Source organism: Poecilia formosa, unplaced genomic scaffold, assembly GCF_000485575.1.
Source record: "Poecilia formosa unplaced genomic scaffold, Poecilia_formosa-5.1.2 Scaffold33, whole genome shotgun sequence".
Classification (NCBI taxonomy): domain Eukaryota; kingdom Metazoa; phylum Chordata; class Actinopteri; order Cyprinodontiformes; family Poeciliidae; genus Poecilia; species Poecilia formosa.
This window is the reverse complement of record NW_006799972.1, coordinates 2,431,355-2,453,643: the sequence shown is the minus strand read 5'-3', so window position 1 is coordinate 2,453,643 and position 22,289 is coordinate 2,431,355. Positions and strand designations below refer to the sequence as shown.

Here is a 22,289-nt window from a genome sequence, read left to right as displayed (position 1 = left end):
GGATTGCTTCAGCACACAGTGCTGCTACTGTATGAACTTACACCCAGCTAATGAATAAGTCATAGACAATGACAGCCAAGCCCATTAAACGACTTGGAGCGATTAACTACAAGCAACAAAAACATAATAATAAAGTTTTAGTTTTCCCACAACATTAAACATCACAATCACATTTTCAATGAAAAAAAACAAAAAACAAAAAAAAACAAAAAGTGTGCAAAAACTCACTACTGTTCAACGATTACTTTTTTTTAAACTTGTGCCACAGATGAATGCATACTTGTACATTTTAAATTTATTTTAGCTGCTTGGAGCAAGGATCGGTTAGGTCGAGGCGAACTTAGTGTTTCAGAGGAAAACCAACTTAAGACGTCGCTCACGTCGTTCATAAACTTCAAATGTTAAGAGCATGTAAAGCAGAGCGTACAGCCTTCCTCGGGCCGACAGTAACTTCAAGGACGGCAGCCGTCAAACGCACAGATGCAGAGAAGACGGCCGTGTTGTGCGGCCAAACTTGCGAAGGTTTCACGCGCTTTTTAAAAAAAATGTAAACAATGTGTGTTGTTGCATCCTACACTGCTGAGATGCAAGGAGTTCGAGAAGCTTTAACACCTGGTGATTTAAAAACTAAACTGTAAAAGACGTGACATCACAAACCACTCGCGGTGGAAATATACGGGGTTAAATGGCATTTCAGACAAGACACATGCAACATGTTACTCTGTGTGCAAATAAATATGTAAACTGTCACAGGAGCTAATAAATCATGCCCACTGATCTAATAAAGTGCACCAAAGCTATCAGCAGGGTTTCTACATAGTTTTTCATTTTTGAAATTTCATACTTTTTCCCAGACTGAAATTTCCAGAGTTTGTTCTACTTTTTATAGCATTCTGGACGTTTGAACACAAAATCATCAACCTTGAAGATCTTGAATAGAAACCTTATTTATAGGTTCCACACATCCTGAAACAGTGCTGAAACTGGATTCTGTGTGGCATTTTTTTGTTGTTGTATTAAAACGTTCATCAGAAGTTTTCTTATGTCTGATTCCTTTTTTGATGTCTGAATGCTGGATGGCTAGAATTGTACATCAAGCTCTTGTGTGGTAAATCAAAGGTAAAGAAAGTGATTTAAAAACAAGCAAATGCAAAAGCCACAGCGTTCATGAAACATAATTGGATGTATGTCCTTTTGAAAATTAAAAATGAGAAAATAAAGTCAGGAGAAAAAAAAAAAATCAAACATTGCCCATCCTCTGCGTTCCTCTTTTCATACTTCTCCAGACCTGCAAAATGGTAAAATAAAATCCTGTAATTTTTCCCAGACTGTGCAGGAACCCCGTGTCAGGATGTAGACCTGGAAATGCTCCGGAAGTGACACCCTCTCTGGAATGGTCGAACGGCTACTAGAGCAACACAGACTCATTCCTCTGGAAGAAAGCGGCTCGGGGGGAAAATCTTCCCTTGTGAGGGTTTTCAGCTGTTTGGTTTGTCAGAGTGCTGAAAGAGAGCACAAAGCTCCTCGCATGTTTGGGTTTCCACGGAGCTGAAATGTGACTCCATGTTCCATGCCAGGTCTGCTGACAGGAAGTCATCCATTACAGTCTGTGTTTCATTGCTGGTCAGGAAAAGGTGCCCCAGGCCCTCTGCCTGACTGGTCATGGTCTGGGTTTCTGTGCTGTTCAGCATCCTTCCAGGCTCGCCCTGACCCGTGTGGGCCTGTGAGGAAGGACCTCCCGCAAACGAGGCCAGGTCGGTTTGTGTTTCAGTATCTGAGGACTCTGTGCTTATAGAAAAGCTCGAATGTCGCAGGATGTTGCTCAGGGGCATGCCGCTTCCAGTATTTAGCAGGAAATTGAGGTCAGTCTGAGTTTGAGTGTCAAACAGCTCAAGGTCACTGGCTTGAGACCGGCTCTGTCCTTCACTTTGGTCCAGTTCATCCATGAGGAGGAAATCAGTCTGAGTCTGAATGTCTAGGGACCCCAGAGGTGTGTCGCCACCCAGGACACCCAGTTCGCTCTCCTCCGTCTGGGTCTGAATGTGCACAGCGTTAAGGAACTCCTCAAAGTCAAAGTCTATTCCGTTGTGCTGCTCCTGAACGGAGCCTGGGCCGGACCCACAGCCAGCAGAGGCCTCTGTGATGACCTGGTGATCAGACAAAATGTTCTCCAGGTCATTTAAAAGGGTTATTGTTTGGGTCTGATTATCCGCCATGTTGCTTCCGCCAAGATCATGTGTCTGCACGCCAAAACACAAACCAGCCACGGACTTTGAGTCCTCGTACAGATTGCTTCCAGCAGCGTTGAGGGTCTCATTTATATCCACACACGTTTGGGTAGAAACACTGAGAGAGTCGTTTTCAAACAGATCGGCGCACATTGCGGCCTGATCCTGAGCCTTCTCTTCCAGTTGTGGCATTGCAAAATATGTCTGCGTCTGCTTAGTTTTGTAAGGCAGCACAGATGAGCAGGGCGAAGTAATTTGACTCAGGCACTGACTGTCAGTCTGAGCTCCAACGGATGATGTGGCTTTGGCTCTGGAAACGAACGTTTGAGTTTCAACACTTACTGGCAGGAGGACTTGGGCGCTCACACTAATGTCTGTTTGGGAGCAGGATGAAACTGAGGACTCGCTCACAGAACACAGTCCAATTCCGTCTCCGGCCACCGGAGGCATTTTTGACAAGTAGGACCTGTCCGTCTGTATGTTGGTAGAGGTGCTTCTACCGCGCTGTCCTGCCACGCCGCCGGCCGAGTCGTCTGTACTCGCAGGATCCAGGCTGACCTGAACCCCTGTGCTGATAGGACCTTGGCTAGAACGTGAGGAAGGCATGTAATCCTTGAAAGCTAAACTTTTCACATCGAGCTGCGGTAGGACCGCTCCTGGAGTTTGTGGCAGGAGCTGAAGAGTGCTCACAGAGCCTTGGTTGTCTACTGCAAGCACTACAGACCTCAGAGGGCCACCTTCTGTGGACGGAAGAAGGACAGGCAGATGGGCCAGCTGCATAACTGGAACGCTGACTAAAGCCATCTTGGGTTTTGGGAGGAGCAACTTCTGAAGACCCTTGTGGGGGTTGGCGCTCTGGTTCGTTGGCTCTAGGATGTACACGGCTGAATCAGAGGGGAGAGCCGTCTCTGTCGCCCCTTTAGCAGCGGGAGTCGTCTGAACAGTCAAATCGTGAACCTTCACTTTTTCAGAAACACTCAGAAGTTTCTCCATCTTCCGCTTTTTCACAGGAGGAACTCTGTAAACAAAGAGAAAACAAGTTAGGTAAAGAGCAATCAATCAATAAATCGTGAGTATTGCTCATTGCCCATTTGCTCTCTCTCCTTTTTTTTTTTACATGCCTGTGTTCTGTAGGAATTTCATGACCAGTCCGGTAGATATGAGACAACAAAGCAGCTCTGCTGGCGTAGGGGCAGCCGCATGTACACTCATAGGTCTTCCCACAGTCTTCGATGTGCCTCTTCAGGTCCCATTCTGTGCTGTAGCCGTTGTTACATTTGGAGCACTTGTGTTTTTTCTCCGCATGCATCTTCATGTAATGCTACAATGACACATATTAAAGTGATTAAAAAAAAAAGGTTTATTAACTGGACAAAAATCAACAGGAAAAAGGAAGAACAATGATTATTACATGACTAAACAATGCTCTGTTGAGGGAATCGTTGCTTCAGGCATTCATGAGGATACCACCCACCTACATGCTGCTGAAGGGAAAACACAATCCCTCATGGCAACAGCTTCCCATAACAAGGCAACATGCTGCACCAGGCATGTTGTTTTTCCTCTTTCTTTTGGAATATAACTCTCCATATAATACGGACTCAGTGCAAATGCCAGAGTCCAAGCAATCGGCCTGACTTCATAAATCCCCAAGCGAACGACCGTGAACTCCACATGCCTGATCCACAGAGAGCCCACCCTGAAACTCACAGGACGTGCCTCAAACAAGAATGATGTGTTGGCAGATTAATAGAGACCTACTAAATATTAGACAGAGGTTTGATGGCACTGTGGTATGACATGATAATGGCAAGCTGCAGTTGGTAACCAATGAGATTATTAGAGGCCCATGTAAATTTACATAAAGAAGTTTTGTTACTAAAATAGTCACTGCAAACCCTGGCAGACGTAGATACTTCTTCAGGTTTTCAGAAAACCTGAGAAGACATCTTAAATAAATTGTTTGTGGTAAAAAAAAAAAATAAATAAAAAAATCAAACAACTCAAATATTTCATTTTTTGAAACTTAACTGATGTAAACAATCGAACCATCTGAAAGAACAAAAGCACCATGCTATTCTTTTGGTTTTGTTTTAGGGTTTAGTGTAAAGTGGAGGAAACCTTTTTCTTTGTAGTGAGTCTCACATCACCAATGGGTTGGTACCTTTTGGAAAGGTACAAAGAGGCTAAGAAATCATTGGATTTTTAGGGTGAGAGTTCTTACTTGCTTAACCAGGGAGAACTGTGAGAAAGGTCTGTTGGGGCCCCTGGGACAGCCCTCGATGGGACAGCAGTAAAGTTTTTGTGAGCCCTTCATCTCCTTTCTGACTGTGGGGTTGACAATTCCATCCTGAAGAGGTTAGTCACAGCAAAAAGCCAAAAGACAACAACAACAAAAAAGACATTTAAAATAGTTGCATTTGTTTTTTTGTTTTTTTTTTTACACGTTAAAGATGTACAAGTCTTTGATTCTGATTCAACAAATGCAGTAGTGATTTAAAAGGTATTTCAAAACTACAAAGTTAACAAGAAGTTAAAATTAAACCAAATACACTTAGTTAAAAAAAATGTAGGTAAAACTGTGTGTGGTTAATCATTTCATGGTTGTAACAATGCTTCTTTACAATAAATACTGTATGACACTGAGAGCACATTGACTGAATTGCCACAAATGCTTGTTGAGAAACTGGATGACATCCCTAAGCAGAGTGTGACGAAGCTGCTGACCAGCATGAGGACGACGCGCCGGGCTGCTGTGACTGTGTGCTTTTCCTACAGTCTGAAGCCCCATTTTTTTTTTTTTTTTATTAAATCAATACATTGTTAAATTATCTACAACCCACATATGCATTTTTCTTATAAGTCACCACTTGAAGATGAACTATGAGGCTTCCTTGAGCAAGTTATGATATATCTGTGGGCTATATAAAACATGTTCATTACATTTTTTTGCACAAACAAGAGAATTTAGCAAAGACATAAGATTCTTTGTTATGTTACCTAAAGAATCAATCAAGCACAAATGCTATTACCATTTCTGATATGTATGTTTACTTTGGCTTGAACTTACATTTTGTTTTAGCTGACAACTCATAGAATGACTTGGAAAACAATATAATTAGCTGTAACAGATAAGAAAGCAAAAATATTTGAAGTGCCACACATAAAACATTTATTATTTTTTCAAGACGTGTTGCCATCGTGACTTCTCTTTTAATGCATTTCAAGGACCTCAGTTGTTACATTCAGTAAAACAGATTACTATCCCCAGGAAGCGCCACTAAATGAATTCGACACATCATAAACAGGCAGCACCACTGCCACAACAAACACTGTCATCTTTCAGCAGCCAAGGTCATCTCCATCTGGTGAAACGCTAGAGGGAGAAGACAAGCTGAGGATGGTGATTAAAGGCCCCTCTGCTTTATCAGCGAGAAGAGAGAGAGCAGAAAGCCCACATGAAGAACTGTTGCTCTTCCTGCTGGCCGCCTTGGATCCGTCACCTTATGGTTAAGTGCTGAAGCCTACTTAAAGTAAAAAAAAAAATATTTGTTATCAGCACGTAGCTAAAAAAGCTAGCTGATCTACAACTGTTACGTAGTGATTGCAGGGATCATTTCTCTCCTCTGAGAAACTGTAAAATACAATTATGAGTGGCAATAATAGTCTGGAGCTACTCTATGGCAAGAGAGATGGCCAAACCAAAACATTCCGTCTACCTCTATGAAAACACCAACACCAGGCCTCGGTTTGGCAGCCTCAAGTCGTGAATAATTCAGAAAAAAGAAGTGCAAAGTGAGAAGCAGCAGAATCCAAGAAGTTTATCACCACTGGACTATCATCATCACCACTAATAGCAGTTTCACAAAGGAGCGTATTGATCTGCCTCCAAGTTTTCACTCAAATTAAATGTCAGAGTTTGCTCCTTTCTTTCATCTGAAAATCCATTGCAGATACACTAACGAAATTAAAGCTAACTGCATGGATTGTGATAAACGGGAACAAAACAATGGGTCAGCGAAGTTGATCTACTGTTTTTCCAAACTTGCCTACACCCACAATGTTCGCCGTCCGTCACGTTAATATGGCTAACGCAGCCTTTTCATGGTAAGTCCAGTGGGCTTACTGGTTCTTTAAAAATAAAAAAATAAAAAACTTCTCCAGCCTGCCTACATTGGCTACTAAGAGCTAATTCAAATTCTCACATTCACCTATTTTAAACAAAGAGCTTAGTCTGTCACTGGACAAAGGGGAGGCTTGGCCAGAAAGGAACTTCATTCATGGAGGGCAGACAGTGAATTACAGCCACCCACAGAAAGGACGAGGACGTTTCTCTGACTTTAAGCCAAGAGCTTAAACTGTCTCTACTTAAACTTTATTTATCAAACCAACGTAAACCTTACAGAGTGCCAACTATTCACATTAAACAGGCCGTCTTAGTCCCCACTGATTTTAATATAAAAGGCTGATCATGCACATTTCTGTTCTGTTGTTTAACTAGGATCGTTGTGCTCTCTGGTGACATAGAGTTCAGCTCCAAAGTATTCATTCAGCCGACATTTTGAGATCTAAAGTATTATTTACATTTTGTTAAACATTTGTTCAGACTGGACGTAGCAGTAGCACTTTAAAGTGACCCTTGTCCTGAAGAGAATCAGCAGAGCGAGTAAAATGTTAGGGTGTAGGCAGAGAGCTCATCCAACCTAAAACCTTGGAGTTCATAACATCTGAGATTGGCTGAAAATACCAGTGGAAACATAAGGTTTCATTGATTGATTATTGAGAAAGGAATTAATTGTTGCTAAAATGATTATAAGCATTGTTTTTTTTATTATTATTAATATGGTTTTCATACCATGTCTTATTAAGCTTTCCAGTTAGATACAAAGTTCCCAGTTAAAAGGCTATTAAGAGGCTAAGACCTTCCTTCTGGCTGTGATTGGTCATTTCTGACCCAAAGAAGGCATTCCTGCAGATGGCAGGACCACTGGAAGGAGGTGGAGGAGCTCAATTGTTTTCTCAAATTATTTGTCTTGTACCATGCTGTCATAAAATAGTGAAAGTTAAAAAAAAAAGTCATTACAACATTCAAAGCAAACACATAACAGTATAATAATGACAAAATGCTGGTGTTTCTGTTGTTTTGTACAACCAGCAAACCATACACGTGCATTTTACTGGGGTAAGATGAAGTATATTAAACAAAAAATGGCAGGTAGTTTTGTTGTGTGATTTTTATTTTTCTCTTAAACGAAGTGGCTGCAATAAGAAAAGAAAAGCTACATAAACCAGAACACATGGTAGCACATACAGCTAGTTTAATGTAGCTAACCAGCCAGTAGGTAAACGGTCACTACGTAAGCATTACTCATATAAAACTGAAAAAAAGCTCGAGTAGTTTTTGTTATCTCTTCACTACTCATCTGTAAATGAGCTAATTCGAAGTTGGATGACTTGCGTTTTTCCAGCTTTTGGGCGTTCTCCATCACGAGTTAGCCAAATTAGCATTGCAGTTGTTTCCACAGTTAAGCTATATTGGGATGTTTACCTGTACTGCTTTACTCACCTTTATTCGGTGCGACTTTACCAGATGCATGTTCAATGCAGGCGTGTTGGGGAGAATCTTGCCACATCCTTCCACGGTGCAGAGGATGTTCGTCCTAACTTCTTTGGTCAGCTCGATGATGGTGGGTTTTATTATTTCCCGACACTGCGGCACAGGCTCCTCGCAGCATTTCACGCCGCCTGCAGTCGAGTTATGCCTGCTGCTTGCCTTGGCCGTTGCAGAAACGGCCATGTTTCTGTGTTGACAGTCCATTCTGTTTCGCATAGAGCCCCCCCAGCAGGAGCATTGAATGAACAGGGGCATGACGTCCCTCCGCTTTGACTGAAAGGGACCTTAGCATGGGGTAAACGTCCCCTCAGCTTTGACTGAAAGGCGTCTCAGCCAATCACCACTTACTACGATGACGTTAACAAAGCGGAGCTTCGTCACGTCCAAGACAACTTCCAAACTTCCGTTTTGTAAAGTAGGACTGACTTTTTTTTCAGTTAGACCCTAATTAAAAGCATAAATGTTAACTAAACAAATAATAAAGAGTTAAAAGAGTGGGCAATTCTTAGAAATTTTCAGATCTTTTAATAATTTGTTTTGAAAAATATGAGTTCCTATGTAGTTACTTCAATTTTTCATTAATACTTTGTACCTTTTTTTTTTGCATAATCAAAACTTTTGAAAAATGTTTTAAACAAAGCAGATGCTTATTTATTTAGTAACTTTACATGAGCAACCCATAGTTTTCTCATGTGTAACTGCTACTGTAGGCCTCATCTTTCACCTTGTCTGAGGAAGCAATTGAAACAACAGTAACAATACTCATAACACGCTTGAGTTACAAAACAATAATAGATTTTTGATGCATGGTGTAATACTATAAAGGAATGTCAATACATAGTTTATTACTGGAACCAAATCTGCTCTATACGTTAATATTGCAGTAATACAGAACATAGGAAACAATGTTTTGTTTTAAAACCATGCCTTTTTATTACACTTAAACAAAACTGCAAATCCAAAATCACATCTAAATTTCATTACATAACAGAAAAAAACTGCAGTGTTAATTTATTTGCAGGGTGTACTAAAAAGATTATCTTCAAGAACTTAACTAAGAGTAACGCAACAATTAATTGTACAGTCCTTACCCCTGACAACATAAAGAAAAAAAATAAAAAATAAAAAACAACACTAGCTTTAAAAATCCAGATTTACATGACATAAGGTGCATAAAAAAAGTGAAAGAGATTTTATTTTAAGAAAAGAGAAACTTATTAAAATGGTCTGGTTTAAACTAAATTTTCTATGGACAATAAGTTACCTGAAAGTGTGGGAAAAGTTGTGAATCATTCCAGTAGGGGAAAATTTTAAATCAGGGTTGTGTCTGGCACAGATATGATTAAGCATTAGGAACATTGTCGGTAATGACAAAATAATTCCTGCCTTTTAGAGGAATAGACGACAACAAGGGTGTGACAGGGGTTGAGGCAATTCCTGCAAAGTGGAAGAAAACATAAGAGAGAGTTAGGCTGACACTAGAAAACCGCAAAACTCAACTTATTGTCTTTTAAAATAAAAATAAAGTCTTCCTGTTTCTAAAAATATGTTAAGTTCATCAATACAAGATGTGGCTCATTCAGTTAGAGTCAAACAAGCACGGTGGTTTCTACAAAAAGTGTGTGCCCTCTTGTGGACATATTTAGAGAACTGCATGTGCTGAGAAAAGTTTTCAAAAAAATATATATATTACATGTATAATTTTCTTTATGGCATGTCTAGTACCTGAGGATGCACAATGTCTGAGTGATTCAAGGAGGTTGGAACTTGAAAATTTAACACTGCATATGAATGGCTCATCCCGTTGTGTCATGGCTTCATTAGTAGGGTCTTTGAATTTTGTTTCCAGCTAAAAGAAAAAAACAACAGCAAAAAAACAGAAAAAATATCAAATAAAAGCAAGATTACATTTCTGTGTCAAACATGACCTATATTCAATTATTGTGCATTTTACCTGAAAGAATGCAGACTGTAGTGCAGGTAACATCCCATCGCCGAACGTTTCTCCCGCCATTCGATGTCTGTTTGCTGATGCCTCAGCTTGCACTTTTTCAATGCGCAGCTCTAAATGTACACAACCAAGCACGCAAACGGCAAAATTGCAATGTTAAAGAAAGCAAGATATCCAACATAAATAGATTGCCTGGAGATAATTCCACTCAACATACTTGAAATGCTTTGGTCACTCTCTGGAAGAGGGCTGGGATACTTTGTTGGAAACACCTAAAGAGAGAGAAAAAGTTAAATCAGATAATTCTCCAACAGAATTGTTAATTTGTGGTTAAAACAACTCTTTTAACCCTTTAAAATAAGAAACCGGCAAAAAAAAAAAAATAACATTAATCTTAAACCACTGGAGTGTTTTGCTACCTCATCAGAGGAGGCTGGCTTACTTGTTGGTACTGCCTCATCAGCAGGTCCCTGAGAGCGGTCAGCTTCTGTCCACTCAGGTTAGCAGCCTTAATTTGTTGATGTTTAGTGGACAAAGTCAAGGCCTGCAGCAAAAAATCACTTTTAGAAGATGGAAAGTACTTAAAATGCACACACACAAAAAAATAGTTTTTCACCTCACCTGCAAGAGCAGAGGCTTATTCTTTGAAGACAAAGCATTAACAAAAACATAAGGGGTCTGGAGATAATGAACAACATATGTTGCTTTCAGGTGGTTGGGCCGAGACAAGCCGTCTCCCCAGGCAACTCGGATCCAGACAGCTTCGTCTGTGTGCTTCTTAATTTTGACCGACACCTTTGATCAAAATCAAAAAAGACATCATCGATATTTCAAATAGAACGTTAAAGACAAATGCAACCGCAAAAGTGTTTTTAGGCTCACATTTCTTTTGAGCTCACTGAGATGGGATTTGAATTGTTCCTTAAACTGCATTAGCTCCACAGAGTGAGCGTCATCTGTGAACAAAAAAAAAAAAAAAAATTAAAAAATTAAAATAGAACAGATAGAAAGTGGTTAAATCTCATTTAAAGGATGTAAAAATACGAACAATTATTTCAGCAGTAAAATTCCAAATTGATGGTCACACTGTAATGTCTATTCATCTTTAAAGATATGAGCTATATTTTACAAAAGATGCCCAAACTGATATTTATTTACTATGGATAAACATAACATCTTTTTAAATGCAAAAATATAAAATATGTGATATTGAAATTATACTTATACTGGTGCACATTATGACCTAGATTTCAGCAGATTAACAATTGAAATATCAGTTCCACTTTTTTTTTTTAGATAAATTAAAGCAAGCTATCAGGTTTTAATATTTTAAAGTTATAAGGTGGATAATCTTGTTCTGACCTACCCTCAGGATCCAAAAGCTGGAAGGTGTGCCACATTCCCTGGTTTGGATTCTCAGTGACATCTAAGACAATGAAACCAAAGTTAAATATTAAGTTTTACTGCAGTCCATTAATTAAATAACTAACAGCAATGGTTGCAGTTATAAGATTGTGTTCAGACTGCCAAAAGTTATGTTTCTTTGACTTTATGTAAATAATGTTGCTACACACTGGTACTTAAGTGCTGACTATGACAACTGTATTTTTGGGCTTCGCTTTGCTTCACTTTCTTTTGTCAAATAAAAGCCTCTTCACTTATCTAATCTAAAATTAGATTTAATGGGCAACAAGTGTCCTTTTATAACTAAAGTGAGTTTTTTTTTTTTTAAATCAGGTGAACTAAGTAAGTCTGTATCCAGGAAAACCAACTTTAAAAATACACAGTCTGTCCATCTTCCTTCAAGCATCGGTACAATTTTACAACAGGTTTGTATGAATGGCTCTAAGAATAAATGATAGTTCCCTATGAATCCTATGCACCATCTAAACACTATTTCCATAAAGGGAGAAGAAGCAGAGGTGTCTGAAAAGAAAAAAAAATAAGTTTGATTTTTCTTTCATTGATAAAATCTGCATGCATTTTTTTTTACAAAGGTTTCTGTAAGATAATACATGAAAAAGTATCGCAAAGTCAAAACCACAGTTTACGAACTGTACTTACATATCATCTCCAGTTCTGTGATGTGTTTTACAGTCAGTTCACTTTCCTGTTAAGAAAAATGAGAAATTAAAAACAATAATATCTATTGTTCATTTGAACTAATATCACATTTACATACAATAGGTGCTGTTGCTTAATCGCACAACACTTTGTTTAAAACATAAACGAATATATATACACCTTATTCAAGAGAATAAGCTTCAATATACCTCACAAAGGGCGACTAGTTCTTGGGTTATGGTCAATTTTGACTGAGTGAAATCTAAGGATTTTCGCTTTTCTGCGGTCAGACGCCCCCATTTGTCCAGCGTGGATTGAAGCATCGAGGCAGGGATCCGTCGCATCAGTCGCTGCAGTAAGTGTTTCGCCAAATTATCCATATTTCCTTAGGCAACAAATAAAACCCAACCCGCGTACTATAAAACTGTATTTGTACTGTTTAACAGACGCGTTAGCAACTGTGAGCTACTGAAACACTCCAAACAAACCGCCTCTGCCACAGACAGGATGAATCAACCAATCAGAAACTAACAACAAGCGTTCTATGTGTGCTTTAGCGCTCTCTGGTGAGTCGGAGTAGTATTGCTTTTAACATTCCCGTTTCCGACTATACTAAAGTCAGTGCGAATGAAAAGGTTGAAAAAAAACAACAACCCACAATATTGTTTTTTATCCCAAATAGGTAGACCAATTTTGATTAATTTACATATTTAACAGTCTAAAAATCACATTGATAAATTCATATTTTATAATTCAATACTATTTTTTTGTTGATTTATGAATGAAGCGATAATTTCCATAATGTAAAAACTGCTATAAATGATAAATTTTCGCTCCTTGTTTAATATGGTATGATTAAAAGACTTGGCCTTTGCCTATTGTTCGTTGTTGACTACTTTCATTTATCCTTTGTTTACTTCATTTTGTAACGTTGACTTTCTAATAGAGTTTGATAAATAAAAAAAACTAAATAAACTCAAACGCCAGAGCAAACTTAAATATAGATTTTTATCTAAACATGTAGCATTAAAAAGAAAGCAAACTCGGATACAAGTAGTAGATAATTCTCTTGCATTTCCTCCAAACCTTTGAACCCGCCTTTTCTTGATAAAACGCACACGATTGGTCAAAATTAAATAAACTCGGACGATGATTCGTTGTTTGCTCTGTCCCACAGTGTTTGTGCCAAAAGTTATGAAAGCGTTGTGAGAATCTCTAATGTCCTACAGCTCCACGTCTTTCAAAGAGATTGTGCTTGTTTCTGCTCTAACGTTGATAATAGATAGTTAAACCAGACCAGGTATTGCATCGAGTTACAGATTTGTTGTTTCTGGAGTGCTAATACGTTGTTTCGTGAATGTAAATATGTGTGTTGCTTTAGCTAAGGCCTAGCTATTAGTTAACCTGACATTAGGTCGCAGTGTGCTGGGAAGGTTCTCAGAAGACACATCTTTAAATCTGGTAAGTTTTATTCAGCTGACAGTGCTCAGTGTCTTCAAATAGCTTAGAAGATTTACAGTATTAAAACAAACGGTTTCTAGAGACCCTTGTCATCTTCTTCCGGTCCCTTACTACTACTATAAATCTACACGATGAATGTAGATGGGCAAAATGTTTCATCGGTATGTTCTAGGGTATAATAATCTCCAATGGATTAAAGACTGCGTTTCTAGTCAGAATAGAAGTTAAAAGATCAAAACGAACTATTTCTCTGGACAAATATAATGCATTTGTGTAAGCAACAATAAAAGTCAAGCATTTCTAGTAATACTTGTAAATTAAGATGTAATTAGACCTACGATAACCACCATTTAATGTCACTTTTTCGTAAAAACATATTTGCCCGATATTTCTATTTTGATTAATCTTGACATCAATCAACACCCCTAAACTGCCTCTTCATAGTGACTGTCATTTTTCTCATGCATGTGTGATGGACATTCAGATTCAGCCCTCTTTCACACCAATATAAGCCCACGCTACAGTCTTCCATCACTTCCATGATCATTTTATTCTGTTTGGCAAATTGGAATTTTAGAAAAAAAAAAAAATATGATGATGACAAGAAATTTGCTGCTGCCTTCTTATTACTCATTACAAAGCCCCTCCCTTCAACTTTATTCATTTTTACAGCAACCATGCTCAATTTGGAGGACTTGGAGCACTTCCACACACTTCCACAGCCTTGTTTCACTGGGGGCTCAGCACCTACTGATTTCTTTGTACGAGTTGCCTGATCACGGCACTGTTACTTGTTGGTGGTGGAATATGATGTGGATAGCAGCTGAACTGACAAGAGAGTTGCAATAAACAACGATAAGGGTTGCCAGAAGGTCCGGTTATCATCAGGGTCACATCCGAGCATGCTAAACGTGAAACGGAGGAAAGTCACGCTTAACATGCGTGTGTTTATTTTGACTAGGATGAGGCGATGTCTCCCATTTCACTTCTGTTTGATGACTTGCTGTACGCAGTGTTGCATGTTCGTGTCTTCTGTTTCTGCAGGTAAGTGTCCGCAGGGAAGTCGGTCGTCACAATGACAGAGCAAGAAGGAGAGGGTTGGGGTGGCATTAGTATCCTTTAGAAGACCTCTGACAGTACTGTGGTTAATGTATATGTAATGCTGGAAACAGTGAGAACCAGCCATGCTTCTCCAGAGTACTAACTAGGAAGGTTTCGTGGTGCTTTTCAGATGTGCGGTCTTATTCTTAGGGCCACCTTTGTTTGTTGTTTTCAGCGTTGCTGCAGTGGTTCCTTGACTCAGAATGCACCCTGACCTTTCACCTCACCTGCACACAGATGAGTGCAATGAACTCATAAGCCTCCTGCGACAGTGCCACAAAGAGGTGAGCCGCTTCTCTACCTTGTTTTCTCGCCACCCGTTTCTTCACTAAGCCACGTAATCTCTTCATGTCTCCATCAGCACAATGTCATGAAGTTCTTTGGCACATGTAATGACGCCGACCGTGCCATGCGTCACTGTCTGAAGAAAGAGGTCAGTCAGTTTGTTTTTAGTTAATTATGAAACGGTATGTAAAAAGTGCCATGGTATTCATTTTATTTTGCTAATAATTTTCTCCTGTGTCTCTTGATTCCTTTCGTTTCACAGCGATTGGAAAAACGAGAGCGCAGCAAGAAGCACGCAGAAGAAATGCGAAAGAGGATAAAGGAAGGACCCAAGCAGTTTTAATACATCCACAAACATTTGGACATAAAAGTGAACATGAGACCGTGAACAAGGCTCCCATGACTGGTTTTCTGTCAACACAGAGGAACAATGGTGGTTATGTTTCTCTGTGAATTTGAAGTGTGGTTTATAATATTATTTACAGCTGATCGTACCATCATCTGTTGCACAACTGTGTCGTTTGTTTGGTTGGTGCAGAGTTTCTACCTCCGTAATTACAGAGTAGATATTGGAATCTGCTCTAAGAGCGGATACCAAAACATGCAGGTCAGTTGGAGAAAAAAATCATCTAGCTTTTCAGATATACACTGTCTTTCTCTTACTTCTCTAATGTTTAATTGATCTTAGATTTTTTTTTTTTTTTTTTACTTTATTTCATGTGATGGTTCCAGTCGTCGTACTTGTTGACTACACCGCTCAGGAATCTCTCTCCCGCTGACAAAGATGTTTATTGTTATGAAAATTTGTTGAATGGGGATTTAGATTGTTTCCAGATTTTTTGTTTTTAAATAAAATGCCAAATTCTCCATTTCTAAACTCAAATTTGCAATAACTAATTCAGTCAATAACACACTTGTCCCGTCCACTGATATATATATATATTTATATTACATGGCTCCAGCTATTTCAGTGGAAAAACAGCATTGTGATGTTCTCCCGTATGAGCCTGGTATAAAAATGTCTGAAAATTTCAATCGAGATGCCTTCAGCAAAACCTTTTTGATTCTTGCAGATCTTCAGATCCTTGCCACTTTAGGCTTTTGCATCCATGTAATTAACAAACTCTTTGTAGGCATTTTAAAACACGTGGCAACCCTTTTTGTAAAACTATTCGCAATCTGTTTACCGTTTACATTTTGTTGAGCGTGTGAAATATATTTAGCTGATGATGTTTGAGGCAGCAAGATTTAAGAAATGAAAACCATTTTCACCTCTTCCTCCCACAACTGGGAGACAATCCTGTGATGGCACTGATAAATGTCAGGTCTGACATTGACTAAACTTGATAAAATAGGTATGAATAATATTATGTAGTGTATTTATTTGTCATTTCCCAGAAAATCAAACTCTGTATTATGTTAAAAATGTGTGACTGAGATGAGAACAGTAGAATTTTCTCAAAATCCAAACAGATTAAAGGTCGCACCACGTTCAAATTGGCAGTCAGGGATCAGACCACAGACCCAAATGACATCAAACTGAACCCGTCCACTCCCCACGAAGGGTGGGATTCCCACACGGCTTGCTTGGACTTTGCCTAGGAAGAACCCACAGGACTTTACTCAAGACCTACATGCTAGGTTAAGTAACTGGTTCCCTTTATAGGATCCATCATAAGTATAGTCCAATTATCCTTGTTCTGGCCTCTTCCCTCGAACAAAGCTTCTTGGAAAAGCCTTTGAGCTCGTAGCTTCAGATCTCTGGATTATTCAAGTCGGGTATGGTCTACAGTGAGAAAAGAGCAGGCTGCTCCGTCTGTGTTGGGAGTGAGTTGTTGGCTTAGGCAGGGTTAGCTGAAATGTTTGCAGTTTTGTGAATAAATGATTGTAAAATAGGGAGAATGATGCATTGGAGGAACATGTGCAATAGATATGTTTCGTCCATTCTTTTTTTTTTCCTCTTGACTTTTCCATCTAAAGCATTTGTCATAGATAGATTTATTTGACAAAAAAAAAAAAAGCATTTATTTGAAAATGCTTAAAGTACTTAGCCAAGTTTCATCAAAGATCCAAATCTGCTTTATGAGTAAAAATACGCCTGTGGTCATATTTGTTGGAAGATTAAACATGACCCTGGCAATAAGAGAGAAACATTTAGTAGATTAATCCAAATTTCCAATTTTGTGATTTTTTTTAGTGAACATCTAAGCTTTAAAGATTTTTCTTTTCGATGTACATAAACAAATTGTGCTGCAAGGGCCGCATTTGTTCCACCAAATGACCCACGGACCACATTCTGGACACCGTGCAGTACAGGTTTGATTTTGTCAAGAGAGATATGGCCAAAAACAATTGTATCTCCACATCTCATCTACTCATGAAATATGGAGATTGACTGCAAGGACAAGATTACCTAAAAGGCGGGGCAGGTATTTTAGGCATCTGGTTTGGAAACCTTCACAACATCAGCCAAAGTGGTGCTTCTGATTGGTCCCTCAGGGAGAGAGGGCCTCGGGGCTGGCACTGCTCTCCTGGATAGATTGCACCTCCAGGTTGACCTGGGGAACTAAAATACTAAAAGCTGTCACAAAATGACACACAGGTTTATGTGAAGCAATCCAACACACTGTAGTAAGGAGTAGAAAAGCTAAAGGAAACTTCTGTTGAGCAAAAAAAAAAAAAAAAAAAAAGGGGGTTGAATTTTGTCTAACACACTATCTATCTATAGCAGAAGATGGCAGCAATGCACCAATAAAAATGCAAAACAAAACATGCAACAAAAACTGCTGGATGGAGCTGTAAACATATTGATTCTGCATTTTAGCACCAAAACTAAGGAAGAGAATTAGGGTCAATGGAAAACAATAAAAAAATAAAACAGTTCTGACATTAAATGCAGAATTCTGAGAAAAAAAGAAGACTTTTTTCTGACTTTTTTCTCAGAAAAAATTCTGAGAATAAAAGTCTCAGAATTCTGAGACTAAATAAATCTTTTATTCTCAGAATTCTGAGATTAATGTCAGAATGATTATTTTTGAGATTAAAGTCAGAATTCTGACTTTTTTCTCAGAATTCTGAGAAAAAAGTCAGAATTTTTTACTTTTTTTTCCCCCAGTGGTCCTAATCCTCTTCCGTACCAAAACATGAAATAGTCTGCAAGGTGTGCTTTTAGACAAACAAGGGAAAACAACGTGAGACACACCCAAACACGCGTGATTAAAAATAATAAGCAAAAACAACTCAGACACTTGGTGGAAATATGGTCATTTATGATCAGCGATGGGGCAAAAGTAACAACCGATTGTCTTCAATTATCAAGCAGTTTAAACGTGAACATTTAGATCTGAAGTCCTGTTAAAAACATGTCCAAGTGGGCAAGTTTGGATACGTTCATGAAACAAAATAAATAAATAAATAGATAGATAAACCCTCATTTCAGGGAATCAATATGTCAGAAAGTCACCAGAATGTAGTGATTTTGCATTCACCGACAGTAATCACAGCATGAGGGTCCCGCTTGCTTAATCTCAGAGCTGTCATCTTTATCATATTCTATAATCTTATACTTACAGTCATATATAGTTATTACAAACCCCCAGGGATTACTTGTTAAAACAAATTCTGGGAAAATGTCCTTGTTCTTCACTTTGATTAAAAATTTTAACTCAGTTTTTGTCACTTGGTAAAAAAAAAACAAAAAAAAAAAACTAAAACAACAATAAAAAAACTCTATGAAATCTTGCATAATTCCCTTCAATCCATAACCCAAAAAAAACAAAAACAAAAAAACAAAAGCAAAACCAATTTTATGTCATTAAATAACAGTTTTATGTTTAAAATCCAACAAACCTCATTTTCTCAAGCTGCTCTCTTCCATAGGTCTCAGCAAAACACAAAAGATGAGAAATTGACTTTCATCTGATCAATTACAATAAAAGTAATCAACACAAAAGCTTTTTTTAAATTAGTTTTTACTCTGAATTTATCCGAGGGTAACCTCTGGGGCATATAAGTTAGGCTAAGACGGATGAAAAGTGCTGCAGTGCTACTAAAAGCAAAGGGAAGCCACATGACACCTCACCACCTTAATTATTATCTAAAATAAATACAAAAATAATTACAATGCTACAAAAACATACCCTGAAGTACGTACAATACGATATATTACATGCAAATACCTCTTCACTGTAAAATTATTGACATCTCTTACTAAACGACTTACACAGACCTACATACATATACACTTTGGTAAAGCAAAATAGATCCCTTAATATAATACATTTTGCAAAATATCAGATTCAATGAAATCCTCCATTGTTACATGCAGATCAGGACCAGGCTGGCTCAAGTGACAAATGTTGAATTTTGACATTTTTACTGACATCCTAAGACAAAGCATTTTTTTTAAATTATTATTTTCTATATATTTTTTTTTACATTTTTTATTCATCCTGAAAAAAATGCTTTAGTTATTGAGTGTCAAGCAATTAAAAACCTTTCACATCTCCCCAATAACCAGCACTATTTATCCTAACTGATAGTTCCAACACCACAAATAATTTATAGGACTAAGATACCGTAAGTGCAGCTATGAGGGAATTGGACAAATTAGTGTTATCGTTACTTTTTCAGATTCAGAAAAGTTTGGTAAAGTTTGGTAGATGTCATTTCAAACAATTATCATTTATATATCTCAGGATTACACAATCTGAAGAAAAAAGAAGAAAGAAGACACATGTTGACTGAAGATTGCTTTGCACAATTTAACTGAGAATAATTTATACCCGAGGCAGTATTCAATTTCAAGTAATGTTTTCATTTTACCAACAAGTTTCTTCTGATTGGAAGTAATCTTTGAGGAAATCTGTGGAGGGCGCTAAGGAGAAGGGCACAGATGGGATGGAGGCTTTCCAACTTTAGACGTGCAGCTCATCACACAGAAAAAATGTTAAAATACCAGTGAGACAACTCAAAATTTCTGAAAGGTATGAATCATCATGGTCTATTTGTTGAGATCCACATTTAGGTCATCTTTGTTATTAAATTGTGGCACTTCTTGACCTCTATTCTTGAACAATCCCTCGGACTGAATTACTAGCAGCAGTAGTTTTTTTTTTTTTTAGATTTCATACATGGGAGTGAATGTGAAAGTGCATGTCAAAAACCAAACAGACTGCTTAACCAGACTTTGGTTTACCCTTCAACTCAAGACATTGGTGAGCATAACAAAACCCACCCAAAAATGCAGCTCAAATACAGAAAACAGCTACTTTATACATCTGAAATAAATATATGGATATATTAATAATATATATGATTTCTCTATCATCTGCAGTGTGATTACTCGGCGACAGTCCCTCTGTGATGTTCACCCGGCCCTTACTGCTACATAAAGAACATGGACGTTATTACACAGTGGGTCCAAAAAGAAGCCCTGGTACAAAAAATGATGATGATGGGATTTATTTTGTTCTTTAGAGAGACAAGTAGACAAAAGTCCAGAAACTCTTCTCTGATGGAGTGAACCAAAGACCCTCGGTAGCGTTGAAAATCCTCTTCTGGATCATCCCTGCTCGGGCAGCCTCAGACTCACGTCGACCGGATTCGTCCTTCAGACTCCGCATGGTCACTTTTCACTGGTCTTATTGTGCACGTAGCTGAAGAGCGCCTCCAGTCCTTTGGTTGAACACCACAGCTGCTTCAGCATCTGACACTCTTTCTCGTTCACTTCTTCGAGCACGGAGATGAGGATGCTTCTCACCAAGCATTTAGACTCTTCTAAAACCTTTGGGAACAAAAAGAAGAGCAATGGAATGCTAATTAGGGTTATATATCACAAAAAGGTTAGTCTTACATGGTTTTTTTTAAGTTTAAGCCTTACCAAAGCATTGCACGATGCCATTTCCTTAACACGCAGCATCACCTCTTGGTTAAATGTGGTTGGCCAGAAAACCTGTGACACCAGACCTCGACTACATGCTTCTTGTGCTGTGAGTTTCCTTCCACAGAACAGCATCTCATTGGCCTGCAGTTAGAGGAGAGGTTTTTTTTTTCAGCGTGTCATGTAATCCTTACATTTATCAAAATGAGCTATTCGTGTGGTTTATTTAGATAAAAAATAGACCGAAGACCCACCAAAGCTACACCCAGAATCTGAGGGAAGGTGTAAGAGGAGCATCCAGAGGGGGTGAGGTGGAGGGCCGCGCATGGCGTTTGGAACCACGCTCTCTCGCTAGCCCACACTACGTCACACAGAGGCAGGATGGATGCCCCCAAACCCAAAGCGGGCCCGTTTATTGCCACAACAATCGGCTTCTTGAAGTGGATAAACGCCAACACAAAGTCCCTGAAGGGGTATCGGAGAGATGAGTGCGGATTCTGTCCACAACTAGTGCGTATCATGAAAAGACTGAGGTTCTGTCTTACCGTACAGCTTCTGCGATTCGGCTGCTCTCTTTTCTGCGGTCGGTGGACAGACGCCCTATGAGGTAGGAGGGCTCCAGGCCGCTGCAGAAAACCGTCCCCACGGAGCTGAGGAGTAACAACTTACTGTCATCAGCAGCAGCATTCCCCAAAGCTCGACAGACTTCCTTCATGATCTGTAGAGACAGATGGAAAGATGTCAAACTTTGTCAGGCAGGAGTATGATTTGGTCAAGTAGGGAGCAACGTGAAGCGGCAGCAAACTTTTGTAGAGGTGTAAGCAAACAGACAAGTGAGAAATGTTTGCAATATCGGCAGACAATGGTCTGCACAAGCCGATAGCAGGCTGATCCCATCGTGTTTCGGCTTATTTAAATGAGGACAACAAATGTAGTAGAATTCAAATTTAAAGGGCAGGAAATGTTTGGTGTGAAAATGAAGTGAATTAATTTGTCTTCGGTCATAAATAATAACTTTAAATGAGATGTGAGCCAGAAGATTTTACAAAATTTGCTCCTTTTAGAAAATATAAGAACAGGAAAAGAAAGAAAAGAAAATCTTAAATTGGAACATGAGACTGTGTCACAGACAATTTGACAATTTGCCAGGACAAAGTTGTCTGGTCCTGGAAATGGTCCACCTGCGTGGAGCCAGACAGCAGACACCGAAGCTAAGGATTTGCCACAGGTCCAATAAAAGCTACGACAGTCGACCTGTTGATGTTCCACAGCTCTGCTGCAAGTAGGAAAATATTCCTCACCGGTTTACATTACTTCATCTCAGTCATCACGACACGTCAGCTCTCTGTAGCAACATAAAGATGAAGTAACGCATTTCTTGACTTAAATCAGTGGACGACTTGAAACGGAGCTTTTTCCATTGTGTCACCCAACAACAAACACGAGTGCAATTCGTAAGCACTTAATCTGATAAACCAAAATGATGTGGTACATCATTTGGAAGTGAAATTATTATTTTACACGGTTTACATTTTTGTACTGAAAAGTATGCATTTGATTTCAGCCCCACTTACTCTGACGCCTTTATATAAAAATCCAGGGCAACCAATTGCGTTCGGAAGGGCTCAGGAAATAAAGCACTCAAAGTGACCTAAATCCAATTGCAAATCTGTAGTGACTTTAAAATCGATGTGTATCAATGAT

The 22,289-nt window shown here is 38.8% G+C and overlaps 4 protein-coding genes across 9 annotated transcripts in view; 1 reads left to right on the top strand and 3 right to left on the bottom strand.

The window, feature by feature from the left end:
* Nucleotides 1–543: 543 nt before the first annotated feature.
* On the bottom strand, nt 544–8,158 carry atmin (ATM interactor). Its single transcript, XM_007549857.2, has 4 exons — nt 7,795–8,158; nt 4,453–4,578; nt 3,350–3,549; nt 544–3,246 (listed from the first exon to the last, which is right to left on the bottom strand). The coding sequence occupies exons 1-4, from the start codon at nt 8,095–8,097 to the stop codon at nt 1,479–1,481; spliced, it is 2,397 nt and encodes a 798-aa protein (XP_007549919.1). The 5' UTR covers nt 8,098–8,158; the 3' UTR covers nt 544–1,478.
* A 592-nt stretch (nt 8,159–8,750) lies between these two features.
* On the bottom strand, nt 8,751–12,415 carry cenpn (centromere protein N). 3 transcript variants are annotated; one of them, XM_007549856.2, is made up of 10 exons: nt 12,067–12,413; nt 11,858–11,903; nt 11,160–11,219; nt 10,676–10,749; nt 10,415–10,588; nt 10,236–10,337; nt 10,011–10,065; nt 9,797–9,906; nt 9,568–9,691; nt 8,751–9,279 (listed from the first exon to the last, which is right to left on the bottom strand). In XM_007549856.2, exons 1-10 carry the CDS (start codon nt 12,235–12,237, stop codon nt 9,185–9,187), a joined length of 1,011 nt encoding a protein of 336 aa, XP_007549918.1. In that variant the 5' UTR covers nt 12,238–12,413; the 3' UTR covers nt 8,751–9,184. The 3 variants fall into 3 exon arrangements, with proteins under 3 accessions (XP_007549918.1, XP_016525847.1, XP_016525848.1); XM_016670361.1 differs by lacking the exon at nt 11,160–11,219 and having other exon boundaries at nt 12,067–12,414; XM_016670362.1 differs by lacking the exon at nt 8,751–9,279 and having other exon boundaries at nt 10,213–10,337; nt 12,067–12,415.
* A 610-nt stretch (nt 12,416–13,025) lies between these two features.
* cmc2 (C-x(9)-C motif containing 2) lies at nt 13,026–15,584 on the top strand. Of its 4 annotated transcripts, none has more exons than XM_007549852.2 (5): nt 13,026–13,157; nt 14,363–14,430; nt 14,633–14,703; nt 14,781–14,852; nt 14,967–15,584. In XM_007549852.2, exons 2-5 carry the CDS (start codon nt 14,394–14,396, stop codon nt 15,045–15,047), a joined length of 261 nt encoding a protein of 86 aa, XP_007549914.1. In that variant the 5' UTR covers nt 13,026–13,157; nt 14,363–14,393; the 3' UTR covers nt 15,048–15,584. The 4 variants fall into 4 exon arrangements, with proteins under 4 accessions (XP_007549914.1, XP_007549913.1, XP_007549916.1 ...); XM_007549851.2 differs by having other exon boundaries at nt 13,026–13,318; XM_007549854.2 differs by lacking the exon at nt 14,363–14,430 and having other exon boundaries at nt 13,029–13,157; nt 14,595–14,703.
* A 2,372-nt stretch (nt 15,585–17,956) lies between these two features.
* The window catches only part of LOC103136549 (chromodomain Y like 2), a 34,051-nt gene continuing 29,718 nt past the window's right edge, over nt 17,957–22,289 (bottom strand). Inside the window, exons 4-7 of the mRNA XM_007549850.2 lie at nt 21,131–21,303; nt 20,840–21,050; nt 20,586–20,729; nt 17,957–20,489 (exon numbers count right to left, since the gene is read on the bottom strand). Coding sequence (XP_007549912.1) covers nt 20,331–20,489; nt 20,586–20,729; nt 20,840–21,050; nt 21,131–21,303 — 687 coding nt within the window. The 3' untranslated portion in view covers nt 17,957–20,330. The remainder of the gene's footprint in view (nt 20,490–20,585; nt 20,730–20,839; nt 21,051–21,130; nt 21,304–22,289) is intronic.

Excerpts from the sequence above, each read along its gene's own strand:
- atmin (XM_007549857.2), bottom strand. The coding sequence starts at position 8,097 with ATGCCCCTGTTCATTCAATGCTCCTGCTGGGGGGGCTCTATGCGAAAC. Across the intron at positions 4,579-7,794 it reads TAAAGTCGCACCGAATAAAG|GATGGAATTGTCAACCCCAC; the intron begins GTGAGTAAAGCA and ends TAACCTCTTCAG. Across the intron at positions 3,247-3,349 it reads GAAATTCCTACAGAACACAG|AGTTCCTCCTGTGAAAAAGC; the intron begins GCATGTAAAAAA and ends CTTTGTTTACAG.
- cmc2 (XM_007549852.2), top strand. The coding sequence starts at position 14,394 with ATGACAGAGCAAGAAGGAGAGGGTTGGGGTGGCATTA. Across the intron at positions 14,704-14,780 it reads TGCGACAGTGCCACAAAGAG|CACAATGTCATGAAGTTCTT; the intron begins GTGAGCCGCTTC and ends TGTCTCCATCAG. Across the intron at positions 14,853-14,966 it reads GTCACTGTCTGAAGAAAGAG|CGATTGGAAAAACGAGAGCG; the intron begins GTCAGTCAGTTT and ends TTCGTTTCACAG.
- cenpn (XM_007549856.2), bottom strand. The coding sequence starts at position 12,237 with ATGGATAATTTGGCGAAACACTTACTGCAGCGACTGATGCGACGGATC. Across the intron at positions 11,904-12,066 it reads AACTAGTCGCCCTTTGTGAG|GAAAGTGAACTGACTGTAAA; the intron begins GTATATTGAAGC and ends TTTTCTTAACAG. Across the intron at positions 10,066-10,235 it reads TGATGAGGCAGTACCAACAA|GTGTTTCCAACAAAGTATCC; the intron begins GTAAGCCAGCCT and ends CTCTCTCTTTAG.